The following is a 20,999-nucleotide window of genomic DNA, read 5'->3' as shown; positions in this document are numbered from 1 at the left end:
AATAAATAAGCCATTTAACTACACCTACAGACAGCACCAAGAACACAAGCATCACTTAAAATGTGTTTGTAATTTGAATGCTTGAGTAGAAAACTTACAAGGCAAGAAACTGAAAGCGAGCGTAGAACGTGTTGGAGGTATTGTGGTATTTGCTTTACTAAGGCATGTGTAACAAATACTGTGGTACAAAATCCGTCGCATTTTGATGCACTTGCATGTGTACCTTTTTTCAAAACTGAGCCAAGATAATTAATTTACTTCTTAATACTTAAATGTAATGTAATACTTAACTTTTTAATGAAGATCATAGAATGGAAGAAGAGATCAAGCTATTTGTATAATTTGCTGATATTTTGGAAATGCCTTTTATCGCACAACATTGGGTTTATCATGTTGTTTGTGGAGCAAAAGGTTTTAGCAAGAAATAGATGTCAGTCAAGCCTTGTGCATCAAGTTTAATATTTCAGCGCATGTTGAATTCTTTTCCTGTTAATTTGTTCCAAAATACTGATTAAGGGACAGATTAAAGATACCACTGTGTGATTGTGTGTATGATTTTGGTTCAAAGCCAAAACGATGTGACCCAGATGTGTACTTCCATTAAAGGGGCATTACAAGTCAAAACTAGGATTTAAAGTTGTTTGTCATGTAATGTAACACTCCGTACTGCAGCACTGCAGCCCTCGGCCTCAGATGTTTTTGTGTGTTTGTTAACCACTACAATACCCAGCAAGCATTATCCAAATATGTCATACATCCATCGGCATCCGTTCTACGGCAATAAAGAAATCCAATCTGCCAGCATAGAGATTAATGTAGAGGCTAACAAAAACAGACGTGGTGTTTGGCATCCTAGGTCTGCATTGGCCAGGTAGTGGAAATAAAACATTCACATCACCCGCTCTGAAGTATCTGCTCTGAAGCACTCATAGTTTTTAAAAATTCGTCTCACCTTCAAGACACATCATTGAAGGGGGGTTTCTGGTCTTTAAACCAGCAGAGCCCACTCTAGAGTTCACTGTGGCTGTGCAGTAATAATGGTTAAACTTTAAATTTTGACCCATTTCAGCAAAACTCCGGACAAAATGTGGTGCATCACACACGGTACAAGGCGGGTAAACATTCGTGAAAACTGTGAAATCTTGCCTTATGAGCTGGATGAACATACGTGTCTGAAGAACACCACGAGAGACGATACTGAGGAGTCTTTTGGCAGGATTTAATTGCAATAAATTAAAACAGCAGAGATAAAAACCTGCAAACTCATACGGCACACTCGGCAGGAACAGCAGCAGAGCAGACAGACGGGCCTTCTGTCCAAGAGTGAACTAATCTAATACAGACAGGAAAAAAAAACATCTCTGATATTAGAAAAATTCACATCATGGCTTTTCTCTCTCCATGCTAAACAGCACAGAAAACTCTCGGTCACGTTGAAAATCTCCTCCCAGCACGAACACACGCTACACGCAAACTAGTGCTTCCATTCTGTCGCTCTCTAGGATTCCAGAGCCTGATTTACACATTCACTCGTCGTCGAAGGTCTGCTGCAGGAGGAAGTTGGCTGCTAGGTTCTCGTTCTTTTCGCAGGCGAAATAAGCCTGGATGACCAGTCCCTCTGGAAACCCCAGGGCTTTTAACTGCAGGACGTAAACAAAGACACAGGAAGAAACTAAATGGTACGGCACTGATATGCGTTCTCTTGTGATCAGAGCCCCAGTCAGGCAAATGTTAAAGGAACCAGCTGCACAGCTTTTTTGAGTTGGGTCAATCTGACTCGAACGATAATGACTTTGGGACATGGCCTTGTCTAGACGCCTAACTGTACCGGGGCACACAGTGAATTAAAACCAGCACATTAAAGACACACAGCTGCCTCCGTTTTTGACTGAGCACAAGCTGGTATTTTGATAAAGGGCAGTGATCATAAAGCTACATGACACCTATATAAGCCCTTCGTGGCAAACGACAGAGTTGAATGCAGAGTTCTGAACGTTCCTGGTCAAATTTCGTTTTGTTGATTTGAACATCCTGTACAAAAATTATATGGATATATATATATATATATATATATATATATATATATATCCTTCACATTGTGTGCAAATTTAATGATGAATGGACCAATAGAAATGCTCTAAAATCACTTAGAATAAAAACATGAATAAGAGTGTTTTATCCTTCTATAAAGTTATTGTTTTGAGATACTTGTTTTTCTTTGGACAGCGACTACGGGCTATGAACTTGCAATCATGGGATTCATTTAGGACGCTAGAGTGCCTAAGTTTCTACGCTTTCTCAACCACAAACTTTTCTCTCTTGCTTTTAACCCCCAAAGGCCACATCCAACACCGGCGATGAGAAAAGCATGCTGTCATTTTACAGAGGTTCATGAGCAGAAGAGCAGATAATGTATTAAGATTTAGATTTGAGGAAAACATCTGATAAGATGGAACATCTTAGGTTTTTGCCAGTTATTTATCATTTAGTGACACTGTAATAAATGTAAGAATGTGCTGCTGTACCTGTGGATACAGAATATAACTTCAATGTAAATGTAATGTAAACCAATCAGGTACAACATCATGACCACCTCCTTGTTTCTACGCTCACTGTCCACTTTATCAGCTCCACTTACTGTATAGCTGCACTCTGTAGTTCTACAGTTACAGACTGTAGTCCATCTGTTTCTCTGATACTCTGTTACCCTGTTCTTCAGTGGTCAGGACCCCCATGGACCCTCACAGAGCAGGGACTATTTGGGTGGTGGGTCATTCTCAGCACTGCAGTAACACTGACATGGTGGTGGTGTGTTAGTGTGTGTTGCGCTGGTCTGAGTGGATCAGATAGTACCTGCTCTGTGAGGGTCCATGGGGGTCCTGACCGCTGGAGAACAGGGTAACAGAGTATCAGAGAAACAGATGGACTACAGTCTGTAACTGTAGAACTACAGAGTGCAGCTATACAGTAAGTGGAGCTGATAAGATGGACAATGAGCACAGAAACAAGGTGGTCATGATGTTACGCCTGATCAGTGTGTGTTATTAGTATATTGCTATTAATAAAAATGTAAACAATTATAAGTAAAATGAATGGATACCAAAGTGACAACAATCAAAATGACGTGATGTGTTTAAAAGTGATGACACAATCGTACCCTCTCGATGGCCTCCTTCTCCTGCTGGGTGACCTGGATGTAGCTGGTCTGCGGCGCTCCGTGCGCCTGAGCTGCCTCGGCTTCTCCGCCCAGCGGCTCGTTCAGCATCTGTACAAAGCGCTCCTGGTGCTGCGTGATTTGCTGCGGACAAAACAAAACCTTAAGCACATGCAAATATTGGCACGTTCAAAAAAGGGCTGTGTTAAATATGCTTCATTTAAATGTTTGCATCATTCCCACATGATGATATATTACATCAACACAGTTGTGCCTATCAGTTTACTTCTGGCAACAATTGTTTTCATATAATATAATTTACCCAGGAGGAAATAAAAGTAGAATGACACACGTATTTTTAGGCTTGATGTGCTTTTTAAAGGTCAAGATTCAATTTGAGCCTCAAAAAATTTTACACTTAAAACTTATTAACTACTTCACAAAGAAAAAGCCCTAAAGCTGAGGCCACTAACAGGCGGACTGCGGTCCAGTCCCAGATGCTGTCCTATGCAGACCTGGACCTTTAACCAATAAACTAAAGAAAATGATTTAATTTCAACAGGGTGGTTCTATTTTAAGTGGCGTAACTTTTCTAGCCTTTACGGTAGCTTTAGAGGCCCGGGAAGCTCACAGACCAATCGCATGCGCTGTAAAAAACACGTGACGCTACTCAGCCAATCAGATCTGTGCATTACGATGAGCTCTGAGACTCGAGTGAGGGACACCACACAGGGGAGGGACGAGGCGAGAAACAGCAGTCAGAGAAGAAAGTGAGTCAGAGGGAAGTTATTCCACATGACGTGATCTAAAAAGAGAAAACTGACATTAAATGTTGTTGAAATCTGACCGAACTGGACTTTATTTGATCTGATGTTCAGTAAATGTTGTTGAAATCTGACCGAACTGGACTTTATTTGATCTGATGTTCAGTAAATGTTGTTGAAATCTGACCGAACTGGACTTTATTTGATCTGATGTTCAGTAAATGTTGGTGAAATCTGACTGAACTGGACTTTATTTGATCTGATGTTCAGTAAATGTTGTTGAAATCTGACCGAACTGGACTTTATATGATCTGATGTTCAGTAAATGTTGGTGAAATCTGACCGAACTGGACTTTATTTGATCTGATGTTCAGCTGTCGACTGTATAAGATGTTGATATTCCTACTCGGCTACTTCAGTAAACAGCATATGGCACTGAATCATAAAGGAAGATAGACATTATGATGTTCTGGACCTTCGCTTGAGGACATTTTCTTTGACTGGACCTTACTGAAATTTTAATTGACCTCTGCCCTAAAGCATAAACCCGTCCTCCCGCTTTATTTTGATAGGCTGCACCCGGATGCCTAGTTTTGATCACTGACAGGTTTTTCCATGCAAGCCGATCAATGACAGATTCTCAGGAGAGGAAAAGGGGACAGTTTTCGATACTCTGTTTAAGATGTTTCACGTTTTTCAAAACTATCCTGAGAACAACATATTGTGCAACAGATAAAGAGGAGCAGCTCAGGCGTTTACCTGCAGGAGCTGGGGGTTGTCTCGGCCCAGTTGCTGCAGCAGCGCAGGTAGGAGGGCAGGGTTTTGCTGGATGATCTGACGCATCTGCTGGAACTGCGGCTGGTTCCTCAGGAACTCAAGAGGGTTACCTGACGCGGGGGGCTGTGGGGGCGCAGACGTTGCACCTGTTCAGAGGATAGAGAGGGGCTGTACAGGAGTCTGCCCAGGCCCAAACACGGCACCAGTGCACCAAAGTCAGGAGCGAGCGTAAAATCAATACCCAAACAGTCTCAGAGCAGAGAGTGTCACTAAAGGCGACGTAAAGCATCTAATGAAGGTGCAAATATGAATTTAGATTGGCGCTTTACTGAAAAGCCTTTGCTCTGTCATAGCTTTGGGCTAAAGTTTAAAAAGCCACCCTACGTGTCTGAGAAGGGTCTGGCTGCAGACATGCACTCTCAGCCTGACATGCACCGCCAGCCTACAGATGACGTCAGTGCTGCTCTGCCACAACGTTTTTGCCATTTTTATGAGGAAAAACAGCAGATCATGTACTGTTGGGCAACGAGAGCTACAATGAATGCATATTAATGTTGCCATACTAATAATAAAGTAAATAAATCAGATCCGGTGATCAAAAACTGTAATACTGATTACAATAGAACTTCTAGGATTCTAGAAGGTTGTGACAACATAACAGTCTCGCCAACGTCGTCAGAACCTCCTAGAAAGTTGTCAGACAATGCAAACCTCATAACGTTCTGAGGAATTACATTTCAACGTTGTCACAATGTAGAGAGCACTACGCAGACGACGCTGTGGGCACAAAAACAGTTCGTTTTCCTAACGTAACTGTGTTAGCAGGGCCAATGTCTTACTTCCTAAGGGGAATTGGCCTGATGACGGTCATTAGGAAATGATCAAAAGTATGTGGAATCAGTCCCAAACCATCAGAATCCTTTACACTGTGATATCAACCCATCAGGAAAACACAGAACACCATTAGCAACTACTGAAAACCACCAGGAACCAACAGACACTTTTAATGGGTTCTATGGCTTTTTAGAACCGGGTGGAACATTAAATGGAGTTCTCCAGCCGAGTTATGGACGAAAAATGGATGAATCGCTAAGCAGCAGCCGCCAAAAGTTACTGTGCCGTTGGGCCGCTACTGCCATTGTGGCAGAGAGTGCATGTGCTCAGTCCCCGGGGCTGAGAGTGCACCTGGCTGAGAGTGCACGTCTGCAGCCAGACTCTACTGATGCGTCTTGGCCAAAGATATTCATATCTAGACTGCCCCTAGAGGGCGCATGTTGCATGGTCACCATGCATTTTTCTTTGTCAAAGTCTTTGCTGTTAATTTCCTTTTTTCTTCCCCTTTTTATTTCACAACTTGGAAAAAAAAAACAGTTACAATTATAATGTCAATTCCACAAACCAACCCCACCCTACTCGCCCTTTTCATCCTATTGACCCTCCCCACCCAACCCTAGATACGCCCCCCCACCCCCCGCCACATGGTTACTACCTGCCTCCCCAACACAAAAAAATAAACAAATTAATAAATAAATAAATCAAAATACATTTCATACAATTCAAAAACGGATAAGGATGTCCTCTTATCAATATTTAAGTTAGACAGGCGTTTAAAATAGAAGATAAATGGTTGCCAAATCCGGTCAAATAAGTCTCCAGAACCTCTCAGGCTAAATTAAATCTTTTCCAAGTCCAAGAAAAACATGACAGCTGTAGCTGATTTCTAATGTTATTTCTACTGCAGTAATACCTCTATGGGAATCGCTATATTATGTTAGCACAAAGCTGAGGTGTGCTATCATTTCACACTGGACGTAATATTATTTACAGCAGCGTTACATAACACCTAAAGCTGGTAAGACATGCATGTAACATCTTCATTACTTTGCTTTCCAAAGGAGCCTCTTACCCTGTTAGCTATCTGAGCAATCTGCTCAGCTGGTCAGAGCTGGTTAAACTAAACCAAACGTAAGATACGCGCATTCCTTCATTCACTCTCTGTTTGGACGCTTTGCTCAAATCCAAAATTAGGTTAAATGGTTATGATTAGGCTATGTCAGTCTTAAAATAAAACTTTTACACAGATACTTACATATGAAGTGTCCTGACATGGACCATAAATTGGATATTGTTGCGGGAAAAGCAGTACACCTCTGCACTTTTTTAGGAATGTTGACATTGAATCCATAGATAATTTACAGCGTGAGGAGCCAAATAGCCAAGTGGCTTCACTACGCTGTGTACATAGTGACGCGGTCAGTGACTGATATATATACACATACATACAGACATACATACATACATACACACACACACAAAACCCCAATTTCAATGACGTTGGGACATTATGTAAATCATAAATAAAAACAGAACATGATGATTTGCAAATCCTTTTCAACCTACATTCAATTGAATAAACTACAAAGGCGAGATATTTAATGTTCAAACAGATAAACTTTATTGTTTTTTGCAAATATTCACTCATTTTGAATTTGATGCCTGTAACACGTTCCAAAGAAGTTGGGACAGGGGCGTGTTTCCCACTGTGTTACATCACCTTTCCTTTAACACTCAATAAGCGTTTGGGAACTGAGGACACTGATTGTTGAAGCTTTGTAGGTGGAATTCTTTCCCATTCTTGCTTGATGTCCAGCTTCAGTTGCTCAGCAGTCCGGGGGTCTCCGCTGTCGTATTTTGCACTTCATAATGATCCACACATTTTCAATGGGAGACGGTCTGGACTGCAGGCAGGCCAGTCTAGTACCCGCACTCTTTTACTACGAAGCCACGCTGTTGTAACACGTGCAGAATGTGGCTCGGCATCGTCTTGCTGAAATAAGCAGGACGTCCCTGAAAGACGTTGCTTGGATGGCAGCAGATGTTGCTCCAAAACCTGTATGGACCTTTCAGTATTAATGGTGCCTTCACAGATGTCCCAGTTACCCCTGCCATGGGCACTAACACCCCCCCACACCATCAGAGATGCTGGCTTTCGAAATTTGCGCTGAAAACAATCCAGACAGTCCATTTCCTCTTTGGCCCGGAGGACACGACGTCCATGATTTCCAAAAACAGTGTGAAATGTGGACGCGTCAGACCACAGGACACTTTTCCACTCTGCGTCAGTCCATCTCAGATGAGCTCGGCCCAGAGAAGCCGGCAGCGTTTCTGGGTGTTGTTGATATGTGGCTTCGCTTTGCATGGCAGAGTTTTAACTTGCACTTGTAGATGGAGCAACGAGTTCACTGACAGTGGTTTTCCGAAGTGTTCCTGAGCCCATGTGGGAATATCCATTACAGAATGATGTCGGTTTTTAATGCAGTGCCGCCTGAGGGGTCGAAGGTCACGGGCATTCAGTGTTGGTTTTCTGCCTTGCCGCTTACCTGCAGAGATTTCTCCAGATTCTCTGAATCTTCTGATGATATTATGGACTGTAGATGATGAAATCCCTAAATTCCTTGCAGTTGCACGTTGAGAAACGTTGATCTTAAACTGTTAAACTATTTGCTCACGCAGTTGTTCACAAAGTGGTGAACCTCACTCAGTCCTCGCTTGTGAACGACTGAGCCTTTCAGGGATGCTCCCTTTATACCCAATCAGGACACTCACCTGTTTCCAATTAACCTGTTCACCTGAGGAATGTTCCAAACAGGTGTTTTTTGAGCATTCCTCAACGTTCCCAGTCTTTTGTTGCCCCGTCCCAACTTCTTTGGCATCAAATTCAAAATTAGTGAATATTTGCCAAAAACAATAAAGTTTATCCGTTTGAACCTTAAATATCTCGTCTTTGTAGTGGATTCAGTTGAATATAGGTTGAAAAGGATTTACAAATCATCGTATTCTGTTTTTATTTGTTTTACACAACGTCCCAACTTCAGAGGAATTGGGGTTGTGTGTAATATATATATATATATTGCTGCTGTCGGGAACATAACCTTGACCATCTCCAAAACAGTCATTTTACAGGAGAAAAAACTACTTAGAACCAGATTTTTTGGGCAATTTCTTTTGGTCCATTCATTGGGAAATTTACACACAACGTAAAAGGCGACAGTTTTCAAATTATGTCAAAAACTGACAAACGACAAACATGGAGATAAAAGCTTTTGTTCCGACACGCATATACATATATAAGGTCGGATTCATGAGTGACACCGTAGTAGGTATAATGCTGGAGACTCACCCATGGCAGCTGCTGGAGGCTGAGGTCTCTCCGTTTGTGGAGCAGGGGCAGGCGTAGTGGCAGGGGCAGGAGTCGGTGCAGGGGCAGGGGCAGAGGCAGGGGCAGAGGCAGGGGCAGGGGAAGAGGCAGGGGCAGAGGCAGGGGCAGGGTTGACCGCTGGGGTTGGTCGTACTATTTCCTGTGGAGGCTGCTCTAATTCAGCAGGAATACCCTGGAAGAGCACACATCGCTTTGGTAATTACTGCCTTATTTCTAAACACTAAATACAATGATCAACTGTGATGATCCGATCCGAATGCAGTGTTTCAACCATAACAATATTCAATAAGCATGCACAGTCTCCTTCTTTGCTTTTAATGTACATCTACCATGGCTATGTAAACAGTTGCCCCAGTCAACAGTGTTATTTAAAGCTGAACTATGCTAGAATGTGTTGTTAAAACTGAATGTAGCAGGAGAATAAAAACAGGCTAAAATATGGTGAGTGTGTGTTGCTGCAGGTCACTGTAAAGCCTGAAATGAGAAATCTTACACCTGCACTAAGAACATTTTAAAAGACACTTGAACTTCAAGGGTCTGTACGGAGGTCCATACTTCAGTTTCTCACTCACTTAAAGTCTTAAATACGGAGCCCCTCTGGTGAAATCCCGTATAAATAAAAATAATGCTTGATGACGACTTAATAGGGCATAGGGACGAGATAATTAAGTGGCGGCCACGAATTAGTAAGGCATGGGAACAAGATCCTAATGCATGGACACAACTTAGTAAGGCATTACCTTGTTTACACACTTTACTAAATCGTGGCCACAACTCATTTATCTCATTCCTACGTCTTACTAATTTGTGGCCATGAATTAGGATCTGATTCCCACAGGATAGTATGGCGTGGCCACGCATGCACACACACACACACACCTTCTAAGCCGCTTCTCCTTCTGGGTCGCCGGGGGTGCTGGAGCCTATCCCAGCTGTCATTGGGCGAAAGGCAGGATACACCCTGGACAGGTCACCAGTCCATCACAGGTGGCCACGCATTATTTTTATTTAATACTAATGAATTCATTATATTTAAGTAAATACTTCTATTTAATAAGTAATTCTCACCAGCAGGGCTCCGTACTTAAAGTCGATTAGCCAAGACATGTTTGGTGTCCAAATTTTGCTTCTTAGGTTTAGCGCTAGAGCTACAAAGCATCACCAAAACCTCTCTCGACCCATTCAAAGCATGTATAGATCTTCACCAAAGTCAGACACACTTGGTCTGGAACATAGTGGGACATGCTGTTAGCTATAAACTTCAGCTGAACGCTGCAGGCAACACATCTAAGACCCAAGTCTATATTACAGCTGTTCTGTGAATACCCTGGTGTTGTCTGAAACGGCTGACATCGTCCATTTTTATAGTCAAACTGACCTCAATAAAGACCTGGATGCAGTTCGATCAGGTTGAGAGACGTTTTGGAGATGTATTTTTTTGCATGACCTATTTGAGCTCTTCTGGTGACTATTGAGTTCTACTGTTAGTTAGCAATGTTAGCTTTGCAGCTCCACCTCCAAACTAAACAAGCAAAATTCAGACACCAAACATGTCTCGGCTACTTGACTGCATGAGCGGCGAGTGGAAAATTGTATGAATTAGACTTTTTTTACTGAATTATTCCTTTAAGATAAACCTGCAGTTTAAAGAACTGCCATCACTCAAGACAGCATCTCCCTTATGCTGCATCCGGCGTTTCTCTCACCATGAGGAGGTACTCCACTGCCCGGTCAGGATTGTTGTAGCTTGCTCTCAAAGCGGCGATGACCTGCTCTCTCTCGTATCCCATGGACATGATCTCCGTCACCAAATTCTCATACGCCTGTCCGGTCACTAACCAACAAGAACCAAAAAACAGTGAGACGAACCTTCTTCGTTCACACAACAGGTAAAAGTGGCCTAAATCCGATCTTTTTCTCCGTGTGTGATGTGGATCAGTGTGAGCAGCAAAAACACACTGAATCCAACATTTTCTATTCTGAATTTGAGATGCTTTCATATGTGGAACTGAACTCCAACACGTGTCTGATCTGCAGCAATCCGACTCAGTCTGAACAGCCAGATAGGAATTCATGCGACTTTTACATCAATCCAACTGGACATTCGTCATCATTTCACGCTGCTGAGACTCATGAACATTTAGGCTGATGTTTCTGTACCAAAAAATTAGAAGACACTTCCCAACCGCTCTGTGTTTTGAGATTTTGAAGGAGAAGTCCAAACCCGGCCGGAGGAGAACGAGGCTGCAGCATCAAAGAAGTTTAAGTTTAAGTTTAAGTGATACTGTTTTGATCCCACAACCGGGGAAATTCCATCTCCGCATTTAACCCATCCATGCAAGTGAAACACCACACACACACTAGGGGGCAGTGAGCACACTTGCCCGGAGCGGTGGGCAGCCCTATCCACGGCGCCCGGGGAGCAATTGGGGGTTAGGTGTCTTGCTCAAGGACACCTCAGTCATGGACTGTCGGCGCTGGGGATTGAACCGGCAACCTTCCGGTCACAGGGCCAGATCCCTAACCTCCAGCCCACGACTGCCCCAAAGAAACGCTTGACCCCGACGTGATTAAAAGTCTGAAAGCAAAGCATAAAGAATCCGGCGATCCAGCAAACTCGAACACATTCTGGGTGAAGCTCAGAAGCCAGTGAAGCTTCATGATGGCTCCTGTGATGCTGGTGAAGATGAAGCTGATCCTCCGGGAACGGCTGGCATTCGTTGGCAGTTTTGTGGATGAGCCCTGTCAAGCTCTGGTCTTTTGCGCATGCGGGTCAGTTTAGGAGCTGATCTGTTCAGCCTGATGTCACATACAGATCACATTTAAAAGATAGTGTGAACAGCCAAACAAAGAAATCAGATTTGGTGAGAAAATCAGATCTGGGTCTCTTTTACCTGCTGTGTGAACGTAGCCTTAGTAACTCTAAAACTAGAAAGAAGTCACTTGCCCAGTATCGATGCTGCTTCCTCTAGAAGACCCAGCTCCTCCATCATGCTAGAGAAGGAATAAAAGGAAACCTCATTTAGCAAACTGGAACCAAACAACGTGCGATTCAAAGCTTGTTTTGCTGTGCTTCAGGCAGAACAGATGTGAGTCAACACACCACCCACTGTCCATGTTTTCAAATCGCACTGTTCTCCTCTGAGGTTTCAAAGCTTCTGCTTCAGTCTCCCAAATCTCTGGATTAGCAGATTCTCAGCGTGGAAAGCTTTTGGTCTTTCAGGCCAAGTGTTTGTTTTCTTTTAATTATTGCTTATCCTAAGTCTTTGTTCTTGTGCTCTAGTTGTTCTTAGACCTCAGGCCAGAATGTGGAAGACTCATTTTGCTCTGTTTGGCTACAAGGGTTGTAGTTATTTCTTCAAAAGTATAAAGTTCAAACAGATCTTCTACAAAGGAATCAATCAGCTATTAACTGTGTGAGTGAGAGGCTTCAGACCTACAGACGGACTGGTTTGACGTCTGAAGCAGCATTTTAAACATCTGAGAAAAGCAAAGGAGGTCATGTGAAAAGCATAAGTTGTCCAAATACTTTTACAGTGTCTGTGTTTACATGCAAAGATCTTTGCCAATCCAGTAGAACTCATTCAGATTACAGATTAAGACTGAGGTGTTTATTCTCACACTACTCAACAATCTGATGAAAATCTCCGTTTACATGCTCACTACAGGTGATCTGATCCAAACTTAAATGCACGTGTAGAGAACCGCTTAGAGTAAACGTTACCATGACAACCAGCATCACGTGAGCCCAGTCAGAGTGAGATGAGCAGCAGTGAGCAGTGATTGTGTTTTTAATTACTTTAAAATGACGTCAGACTCAGGAAAACGTCCTTTACGTGTCCTTATTAAAGAAGGCCGAGAGGAAGACGTCGTGTTCTGAGACACACAAGCTGGACGTCCGTCCCACCGCCGTCTTTTAAAGATCAGAGCATGAACTTCGTTTCTGCTCCGCCGTGTTGAACGGTATTGACACGACGCACATGCAGAACGGACTTAAACTTTCCGATAGGGAATGTAATCGGATACAGGCGTTTACATGGTTATTATTCTACTTTGTAATGAATTACTTACAGGATTTCCCACCTCATTCAATCGGATCGAAACTGTATTCCGAAGGGCCTCAATCGAACTAGTGTATTCCAATTGAGGTGTTTACATTGAAGTATTCTAATCTGATTGCTCTATTAGCCAGATTATTAACAGATTATTAGGCTGCATGTAAACATGGCTACTGATAGACCGCCAGTAGCAAGTCCCCAACCCTATTCCTCAAAGGCTTCAGCATTACTGCATGGCTTGGTCTTAAACCTGCCTGATTCAGCTCTTGAAGTAATTATGAATTAGGAAAACAATAAGCTGTGCTGTAGCCTATAAACTTTTACTGCACAATATATTGTTTATGGTCCCACATCACAGAAAAAATAATTTTCCTCGCTTTTTTCAGTTTGAATTTTTGCTCATGCAGTCCATAGATGGAAACTAAGCTGCAAAATCAGCCCATTTGGAATTCGCCATTTACATGATGTTACAAAAACTGATGCATTTACATCCATCCATCTATTCTGCCTATAGCAGCTTAGCCCCACCCTTTCATGCTGAAGTTATGAGTGTTCCAGACCAGACTGTAGTTTTTTAGAGAAGCCAGTCAGAATAGAAGTCATTCACATATCTGAAAGGCACAGTGCTAAAACGTACAGATAAAGGGAGGTAGAAAATGGTCATGTGAAAATTAATTATGCCTGTTGTTGTTACATAAACCCACATATACACTCACCAGCCACTTTATTAGGTACACCTTGCTAGTAAAAGGTTAGACCCCCTTTTGCCTTCAGAACTGTCTTAATTCTTCTTGGCAGACTTTCAACAAGGTGTTGGAAACGTTCCTCAGAGATTCTGGTTGGTTATTTGAGTTCCTGCTGCCTTTCTATCATCTGGAACCAGTCTGCCCGTTCTCCTCTGACCTCTCACATCAACAAGGCATTTTCATCCACACAACTGACCGCTCACTGGATATTTCCTCTTTTTCGGACCGTTCTCTGTAAACCCTAGAGATGGTTGTGTGTGAAAATCCCAGCAGATCAGCAGTTTCTGAAATACTCAGACCAGCCCGTCTGGCACCAACAACCACGCCACGTTCAAAGCCCCTTAAATCCCCTTTCTTCCCCGTTCTGATGCTCGGTCTGCACTTCAGCAAGTCGTCTTGACCACCCCTACATGCCTAAATGCAGTGAGTTGCAGCCGTGTGATTGGCTGATCAGCTATTTGTGTTAACAAGCAACTGAACAAGTGTACCTAATAAAGTGGCCGGTGTGTGTACATCACAGGTGGACCTCAGGGAAAAAATAAAATACAAAAAAAGCACATGGGCCCTTTAATCATTACCAAGACATTGCAATATGCTGATGTTACTGAGATGTAATACACAACGAGCGCTCTAGCAGTTTAGAGATGCTTTTATTCTGTGCTTTAAGTATTCTGGCCAACCTCAGACATTCCAGAGTTTTTGATTTCTGATGAATGAAGAGAGTCACATGATCCAGCAAACGCAAACAGGACTGTAAACAAAATAATGCAGGCCCATCTGTGACCATGTCACAATGAAGGTTCACCAGTGTGATTCAGTGCGTAGCATTTTAACCTAGAAACGTCTTAGGCAGCTATTACCTCATCAGGCGTGATAGGATTTTTGCATATCGTTGCTCTCGGAAGAAAACCTTGTATCTCCATTTTTGGCATTTTTCAGTTTTTGACATAATTTGAAAGTGTCTGTTACTCTTTACATTGTTGGTCAATTTTACGATGAATGGCCTAAAAGAAATGACCCAAAATGACATGGGAAAAATTCTGGTTCCATTGACTTGCATTGAAAGTGAAGTACGTTTTTTCCTTCTCCTGTAAAGTTTCCATTACGGAGATACAAGGTTTTCTCCACAACACAGTGTTTAGTCATAAATGATGCTGGAGAGTATCAGGTTGAAAGAAGGCAGAGTATTCATTTAACACTCAGCTGATCACTGACAAGACAATTCATGAATGAATGGATTTATGTACGTATGAATGTTTTCTTGGTTATGCACAGACCAGAGGTCAGAACCTGAAGGTCAAGAAGAGCCATTTTGTTCTTCCAACAAAAGTCAAACCACTTTGGGAGCCGCAACATTTCATGCCCATTTTATACGTTTCACCATCTTGGCTGTAAATATGGCTCAGTATGTGCTAATGTGCTACTAAAGGCTAAAAATATAATATAAATGAAAACGCACTTACTGTGCTCTGCTTTAAGCTTTAGCTCAGCTACAGCCGCTTTTCTCGCATCTCTGGCAGGAAAATTTTCCAGAAGAGTTTCTTGTAAAATGTTTCAACGATTTTTATGAGGCTGAAGTTGCTTCTCGTTTGTCTTGGCGTACGGTTTGATTTTCCCCTCCCACCTTAAATGGTGCCTGTTGTGCCAAAAAAGTAACCGCTGCACCATTTAAGGCGGAACGGGACGGATCGAACAAGAAGCTGCCGAATGAGAAGCTTTGTGACTTTTTTGTGTTTGACAGTGTCTCGCTGCAGATTCAACGTATCAGAAGAAACGCTAGAGTGCTTATAAATGCAAATCAGTTCATTTGTTTAAAAATTGTTCCAAATTACTTTCATCTTAAATTTTTCTCTCTGCCTTTCGTTATTTTATTTTTATCTAAAGATGTCATTCTGCTGTGGAACCTCAACAGGGCAGTGAAAGAGCTGCACTCTGGAGCTACATGTTCTCGACCCCAGGCATAAACCCCATACCTGGCAGCTGAGAGGGCGGCGGCAGGGATGGAAGGCGGCTCTGGCGGGACTGCTTGCGGCTGGGCTGTCCGGGGCTCCTCTGCTTGGGCTGTTTGCGACTGGGCTGGTTGGGGCTGCTCCGCTGGGGCAGGCTCTAGATTCGCACTCACTGTCTCTGCTGGCTCTGCCTGAGCAGCCAGGGCAGCAGGGGTCGCTGTGGTGGCCGGAGCAGGAGGTTCTACTGATGGTGCTGCTTCTACAGGGGCCGAAGCTGGTGTGTTTGTGGGTGTAGGTGCTGGGATGGGGGCAGGGGCTGGTGTTGGGATGGGTGTGGCTGTAGGGACAGAGGCAGGTGTTGGGGTCGGTGTGGCTGTGGGGGCAGGGGCAGGGGCTGGGGCTGCTGGGGCAGAAGGAGGCGGAGCAGGTGTGGTGAGAATCTGAGGTGAGAGATCGGGGAGAGGAATAGCAACCACAGGAGCAGCAGCGGGGGTCTGTGGAGGTGCAGCTGCTTTCGGCTGTGGAGGGAGAGAATACAGTCATTTAATAAGGACACAATCCAGTCAGCAAGGTATTATAATGACGCCCTTTACAACGTTTAACCCTCAAACGAGCTTTTGGTCATTCTGATATATCATTTACATGTAATCACAAAATTACACGGTCAACTAGAACAGCACATTTCCTGAAGAAAATAGAGAGTGACTGCACAGCTTAAGCAGTTCCGGGTGGTTGCTAGCGTGCTGCTGTGGTATCCCAGGTGGTTGCTAGGATATTGCTAGGCAGTTGCTATGGAATCCAAAATGTTGCTAGTGTGTTGCTAGATAGTTGCTGTGGTATCTCAGATGGTTGCAAGGATTTTGCTAGGCGGTTGCCCTGGTATCCCAGACGGTTGCTAAGGTGTTGTTAGGTGGTTGCTGTAGTATCCCAGGTGGTTGCTAGGATGTTGCTAGGCAGTTACTATGGTATCTCAGAGTGTTGCTACGCTATTCCAAGTGGTAGCTAGGTGCTTTGCAATGCAGAATCACTAATTATGAAGTTACATAATACAGGTTCAACTCTTTCTCAGCGTGTTTTGATGTCAAATAAAAATAGTGTGGTTGGTTAGTGTAGTGGTTAACACCTCTGCCTTCTATGCTGTAGACTGGGGTTCAATCCCCCACCAGGGCAGCACCCTACACTATACCAATAAGAGTCCTTGGGCAAGACTCCTAACGCTACCTTGGCCTACCTGTGTAAAAAAACTGATCAAATTGTAAGTCACTCTGGATAAGAGTGTCTGCCAAATGCCATAAAAATAAATATAGAAATATAAAAATACGTCTGTAAGGATTTGCTGCGTGATCAGTCAAGCAAGCATGCCCTCGTGAACAAATACACCATCTCAACTAGCACTTATGGACGCATGTGGACGTCTCTGATGGACAAAACAGTGACAGACTGACTCTTTGTGCACAGGCTCTCCGAGGGTGACCTGAACATTTTCTATCCTTGTTATTTGGCAAGTTGGTCGTTCAGCTAAGCGAACAGGCGGCTGTAGAAGTAGGAAAGCTGTAGCCAGGCTTTTTTACTGAAACAGTCAACAACCAAACTGTAAAGAATAGATTGCTTAAAAGTCTATTATGAGCTTCAAATGGCTGCAATTAAACTAGAGATTAAACTACTACAAAATGCTAAAATTCACCCCCATTAGCTCGATGCTAAGTTTACAGGCAAATCTCTATGACCAGGCTAGCAAAAGTGAGCCCTCTCTTAGTGCCTCTCTCTTACACATTGCTGTGTAACGCCACACTTGACCACTTTGTGACCGTCTCTGCTCTTTTGGTGTAAACAAGCTTGAAAATCGAACATGTGCTACTGCCATGGCTGCACAGAGTGACCACACCCCCAGGTCATTCTAAAAAGACTGAATTAGGGTGTTATTTGTTTTATATCCTTCACAGTTGTCTTTCAAAAAGCACCGGGATGATATTAAGTTATGATATTAACTTTTCGTAGGTCTTGGCTGTTGTTTTTCACTTTCTACTTTTTTTTACTTTTATCTCTTTACTTTTGATCATTTCTGCTCTTTTCATTTATTTTAGCAGTCAATTTACTGTCGTACATCTATTTCCTCCATTTCGTTGTTTTTATTTATTTTATCATTATCTGCCCTGTTACTTGATGAGTTGTTATATTGTCATTTTCATCGTTTATTTATTTATTTATTTTAACCGTACACCTTCTCAGTCCCTGTTTCCCGTACTACTGCTACATCGTAAATGAGGGTCTCCCTCAGTGTATTCCCAGTTTAAGTAAAGGTTGACTGACTGATTGATCGAAACTGTTTGATTAGAGGAGAAAAAGTGCTTCTATTCCTGCCTACATATGTTCGCTTATGTGCTCTGGTCAGCTCTGGTGTGAATTCAGCATACTGGTCAAAACAGGTCACAATACTAAAGCGATCCGCAAATAAAAAAAAAAGGAATTGCGTAAATAAACAACAGAAGTAGGAACCTACCTTAGTAACCATGACCACCACAAAGTTTTTCTCCTCTATTTTGTACTCCTTCAGAGGGACGTCATCGTTCAGGATTTTACCTAAAGGGAAGGTGAGTTTAACGGAAGTTAAAATTAAAGGACAATGACTAATCTTTAATAAATGAGTTACATATAACAGAATAAAAGCCACAAAGAATCAATCAATCAATCTCCTACCTGCATAGATCAGCTTCTGTCCAGCTATGGGATACGCCTCCTTGCCCTTTTCAGCTTCAATCTGCTCCTTAAGGGCTCGTACCTGCAATGAAACCACATCAGCAACGGGAATACCTGCAACAGGCTGAAAGGGGAATTCCACCGACTTTCCAAAATTTCTGCTTGATTAAATGATTATGATGTCATTCAGAAGGGCGATGCTCCGTTCTGGAGAAACTTATCAAGATAGGAACCGGACATCTGAAGGGCGGAATGCCTTACAAAGCTCCCTCATAGAAAGTAATTATATAAAATGGATATAAATATGCTGCCTAATGCCTGAGCCATTGTTTAATTATAGTTCTCAGATAAGATTAATTCACTTGAGGCAGAGATGCAAGGTGTTCTAAGGCAAAGTCAACTAAAATAAAACTTCACCACTATTTTACCGTTATTAATATGCACACACACACTCAGAACTTGTTGGCAGGTTCTCTGGCAGGTGTGGAGAGTAGATAAAATAGCTCTGGTTCCCGTCACCGCCACACTCCAAAAACTCTGTAAGACCTTACATCTGTTTGCTACCAGAGAAATCATCGCAATGCCCCTTTGAAAACGCTTTGCAAGAGGCTTTTCATAGTCCAACCATATTCAGTGCATTATTTACCAAAGAGAAGTGCTGCGTTTGTTCACTTTCCTTATATTTAATCCACATTTTCACCAATAACATATAGCCAATATCTATATTTCTTATATTTCTAAAACAGCAAGGCGCACGAGGCTACTGTATACACAAACGAGAGGCTTATTGATCTATTCGTTTTTTAGCCGTTATATACACATATCACACACATTCTTCAGTGGTATGTGGAAGAAGTTGCCACCACTAGATAAAAGATATATAGCCATTTAGTAAATGATAATAATGAGAAACTTTTTCATAATCATGACTAGTATCTCATCATTATGACTTGCTACCTCATAATAATGATACGTCATTATTATGACTTAGTATCTTATAATTGTGGCTTAGCATCTCATAATTATGGCTTACTTGCAATCTCATAATAATATGTAACTTAATTATGACTTACTTTCTCATAACTATGACTTGCTATCTCATAATGATGTTATATGGCATAACTGTGACTTGTCATCTCAGAATGATGAGATAATATTACATAAATATGACGTGCTATGTCAGGATAATGAGATAATATTGCATAAATATGACTTGCTATCTCAGAATGATGAGATAATATTACATAAATATGACGTGCTCTCAGAATGATGAGATAATATTACATAAATATGACGTGCTCTCAGAATGATGAGATAATATTACATAAATATGACGTGCTCTCAGAATGATAAGATAATATTACATAAATATGACGTGCTATCTCAGAATAATAAGATTATATATTCCATAAATGTGACGTGTTATCTCAGAATGATGAGATTATATTACATAAATATGACTTCCTATCTCAGGATAATGAGATAATATTACATAAATATGATTTGCTATCTCAGGATAATGAGATAATATTACATAAATATGATTTGCTATCTCATAACAATGACCCAGTGTCTCATAAAAATGAGAAATTTAGTCATAATTATGAGAAACTATGTCATAATAATTACTTACGTTCATATGAATTATTTGAAAGAAATTGTGAGAAATGATAAAAAATAGGTTACACTCATGACATACTAAGACAAAATTATGGAAAACTTTCTCATATCTATGCATTTTTTGGAGAAAAATAATAATACAGCTTTACTCTGAGTTCTAAGTTCAGTCCAGATCAGATCCGGTCATGTGTCTTGGCAGAAGTTGCCTTGTTATTCGAATTCTCCGTTCCACCTTAAATGGCGCAGCGGTTCCATGCTGGCGCTTCAAGCGCCAGAATGGAACGGCTGCGCCATTTAAGGTGGACTGGAGAATTCAACTTCAGCCTCTTGGTCATGTGTCCAATAAGTGCATCGTCATTCTGAGCCGAAAAGTTGGTGGCTATTAACAGCCCGAAGCCTGGCCTTTAGCACGCTGCTACCAGAATAGCATGTGAATACAGCGTGTGTGGAGGGGGGACAGTGTGCTGCCCCTACTTTCCACCCCCGGCGGATGAGCGTTTTGCCCCCCGGGGCCGAGGCCGCCTCTCTGGCCGCCTGCCCTCACTCTCCCCTCGGCCACTTACCGTTAGCTCCTCGTCGATCTGGATCTTGAAGGTCTGCTGCTGGAGAGTTTTCAGCGTGATCGTCAACATGGTGAGCGGCGGTCAGAGACTGTCTGGCATGTACACACACTCACACACACACACACACACACTCACTCACTCACGCGCGTCCGTGTGTGTCTCTTTATTTCTTGGTTTTAGATGTGACTCAGCTTTCTGCCTGGGAAAACTGCTTGGCGCCATCTAGCGGCTATTGAAGGAACGACACCCGGTAAGGGAAGGGGGGGCGGGGGTGGGGGAGTTTGGGGAGGTGGGGGGGCGGGGGTGGGGGAGTTTGGGGAGGTGGGGGGGCGGGGGTGGGGGAGTTGGGGGGGGGCTTCAGTAGGAATGCTGTAATCACATACCTTATATGGAGGCCTTGGGACACTTCAGACAAACTCAGACAACTGTACCTCAGTATGCCCACCCATATT

The 20,999-nt window shown here is 42.6% G+C and overlaps 1 protein-coding gene across 1 annotated transcript; it reads right to left on the bottom strand.

Annotated features, from left to right (window-relative positions):
- Positions 1-1,198: 1,198 nt before the first annotated feature.
- Positions 1,199-20,748, bottom strand: rad23ab (RAD23 homolog A, nucleotide excision repair protein b). The gene is made up of 10 exons (XM_017720731.2): positions 20,548-20,748; positions 18,365-18,446; positions 18,168-18,247; positions 15,692-16,185; positions 11,862-11,908; positions 10,621-10,748; positions 8,876-9,086; positions 4,678-4,841; positions 3,158-3,298; positions 1,199-1,640 (listed from the first exon to the last, which is right to left on the bottom strand). Exons 1-10 carry the CDS (start codon positions 20,614-20,616, stop codon positions 1,527-1,529), a joined length of 1,530 nt encoding a protein of 509 aa, XP_017576220.1. The 5' UTR covers positions 20,617-20,748; the 3' UTR covers positions 1,199-1,526.
- Positions 20,749-20,999: the final 251 nt, after the last annotated feature.

Source organism: Pygocentrus nattereri, chromosome 15, assembly GCF_015220715.1.
Source record: "Pygocentrus nattereri isolate fPygNat1 chromosome 15, fPygNat1.pri, whole genome shotgun sequence".
Taxonomy (NCBI): domain Eukaryota; kingdom Metazoa; phylum Chordata; class Actinopteri; order Characiformes; family Serrasalmidae; genus Pygocentrus; species Pygocentrus nattereri.
This window is presented reverse-complemented; position numbering and strand designations above follow the sequence as displayed.

Bases quoted from the DNA above. Each gene is read 5' to 3' on its own strand.
- rad23ab (XM_017720731.2), bottom strand. From the start codon at position 20,616: ATGTTGACGATCACGCTGAAAACTCTCCAGCAGCAGACCTTCAAGATC. The intron at 18,248-18,364 runs GTAGGAGATTGA...CCTTCCCTTTAG, and splicing joins ACAGAAGCTGATCTATGCAG to GTAAAATCCTGAACGATGAC. The intron at 10,749-11,861 runs GCAAGTGACTTC...CTTGTTGGTTAG, and splicing joins GGAAGCAGCATCGATACTGG to TGACCGGACAGGCGTATGAG.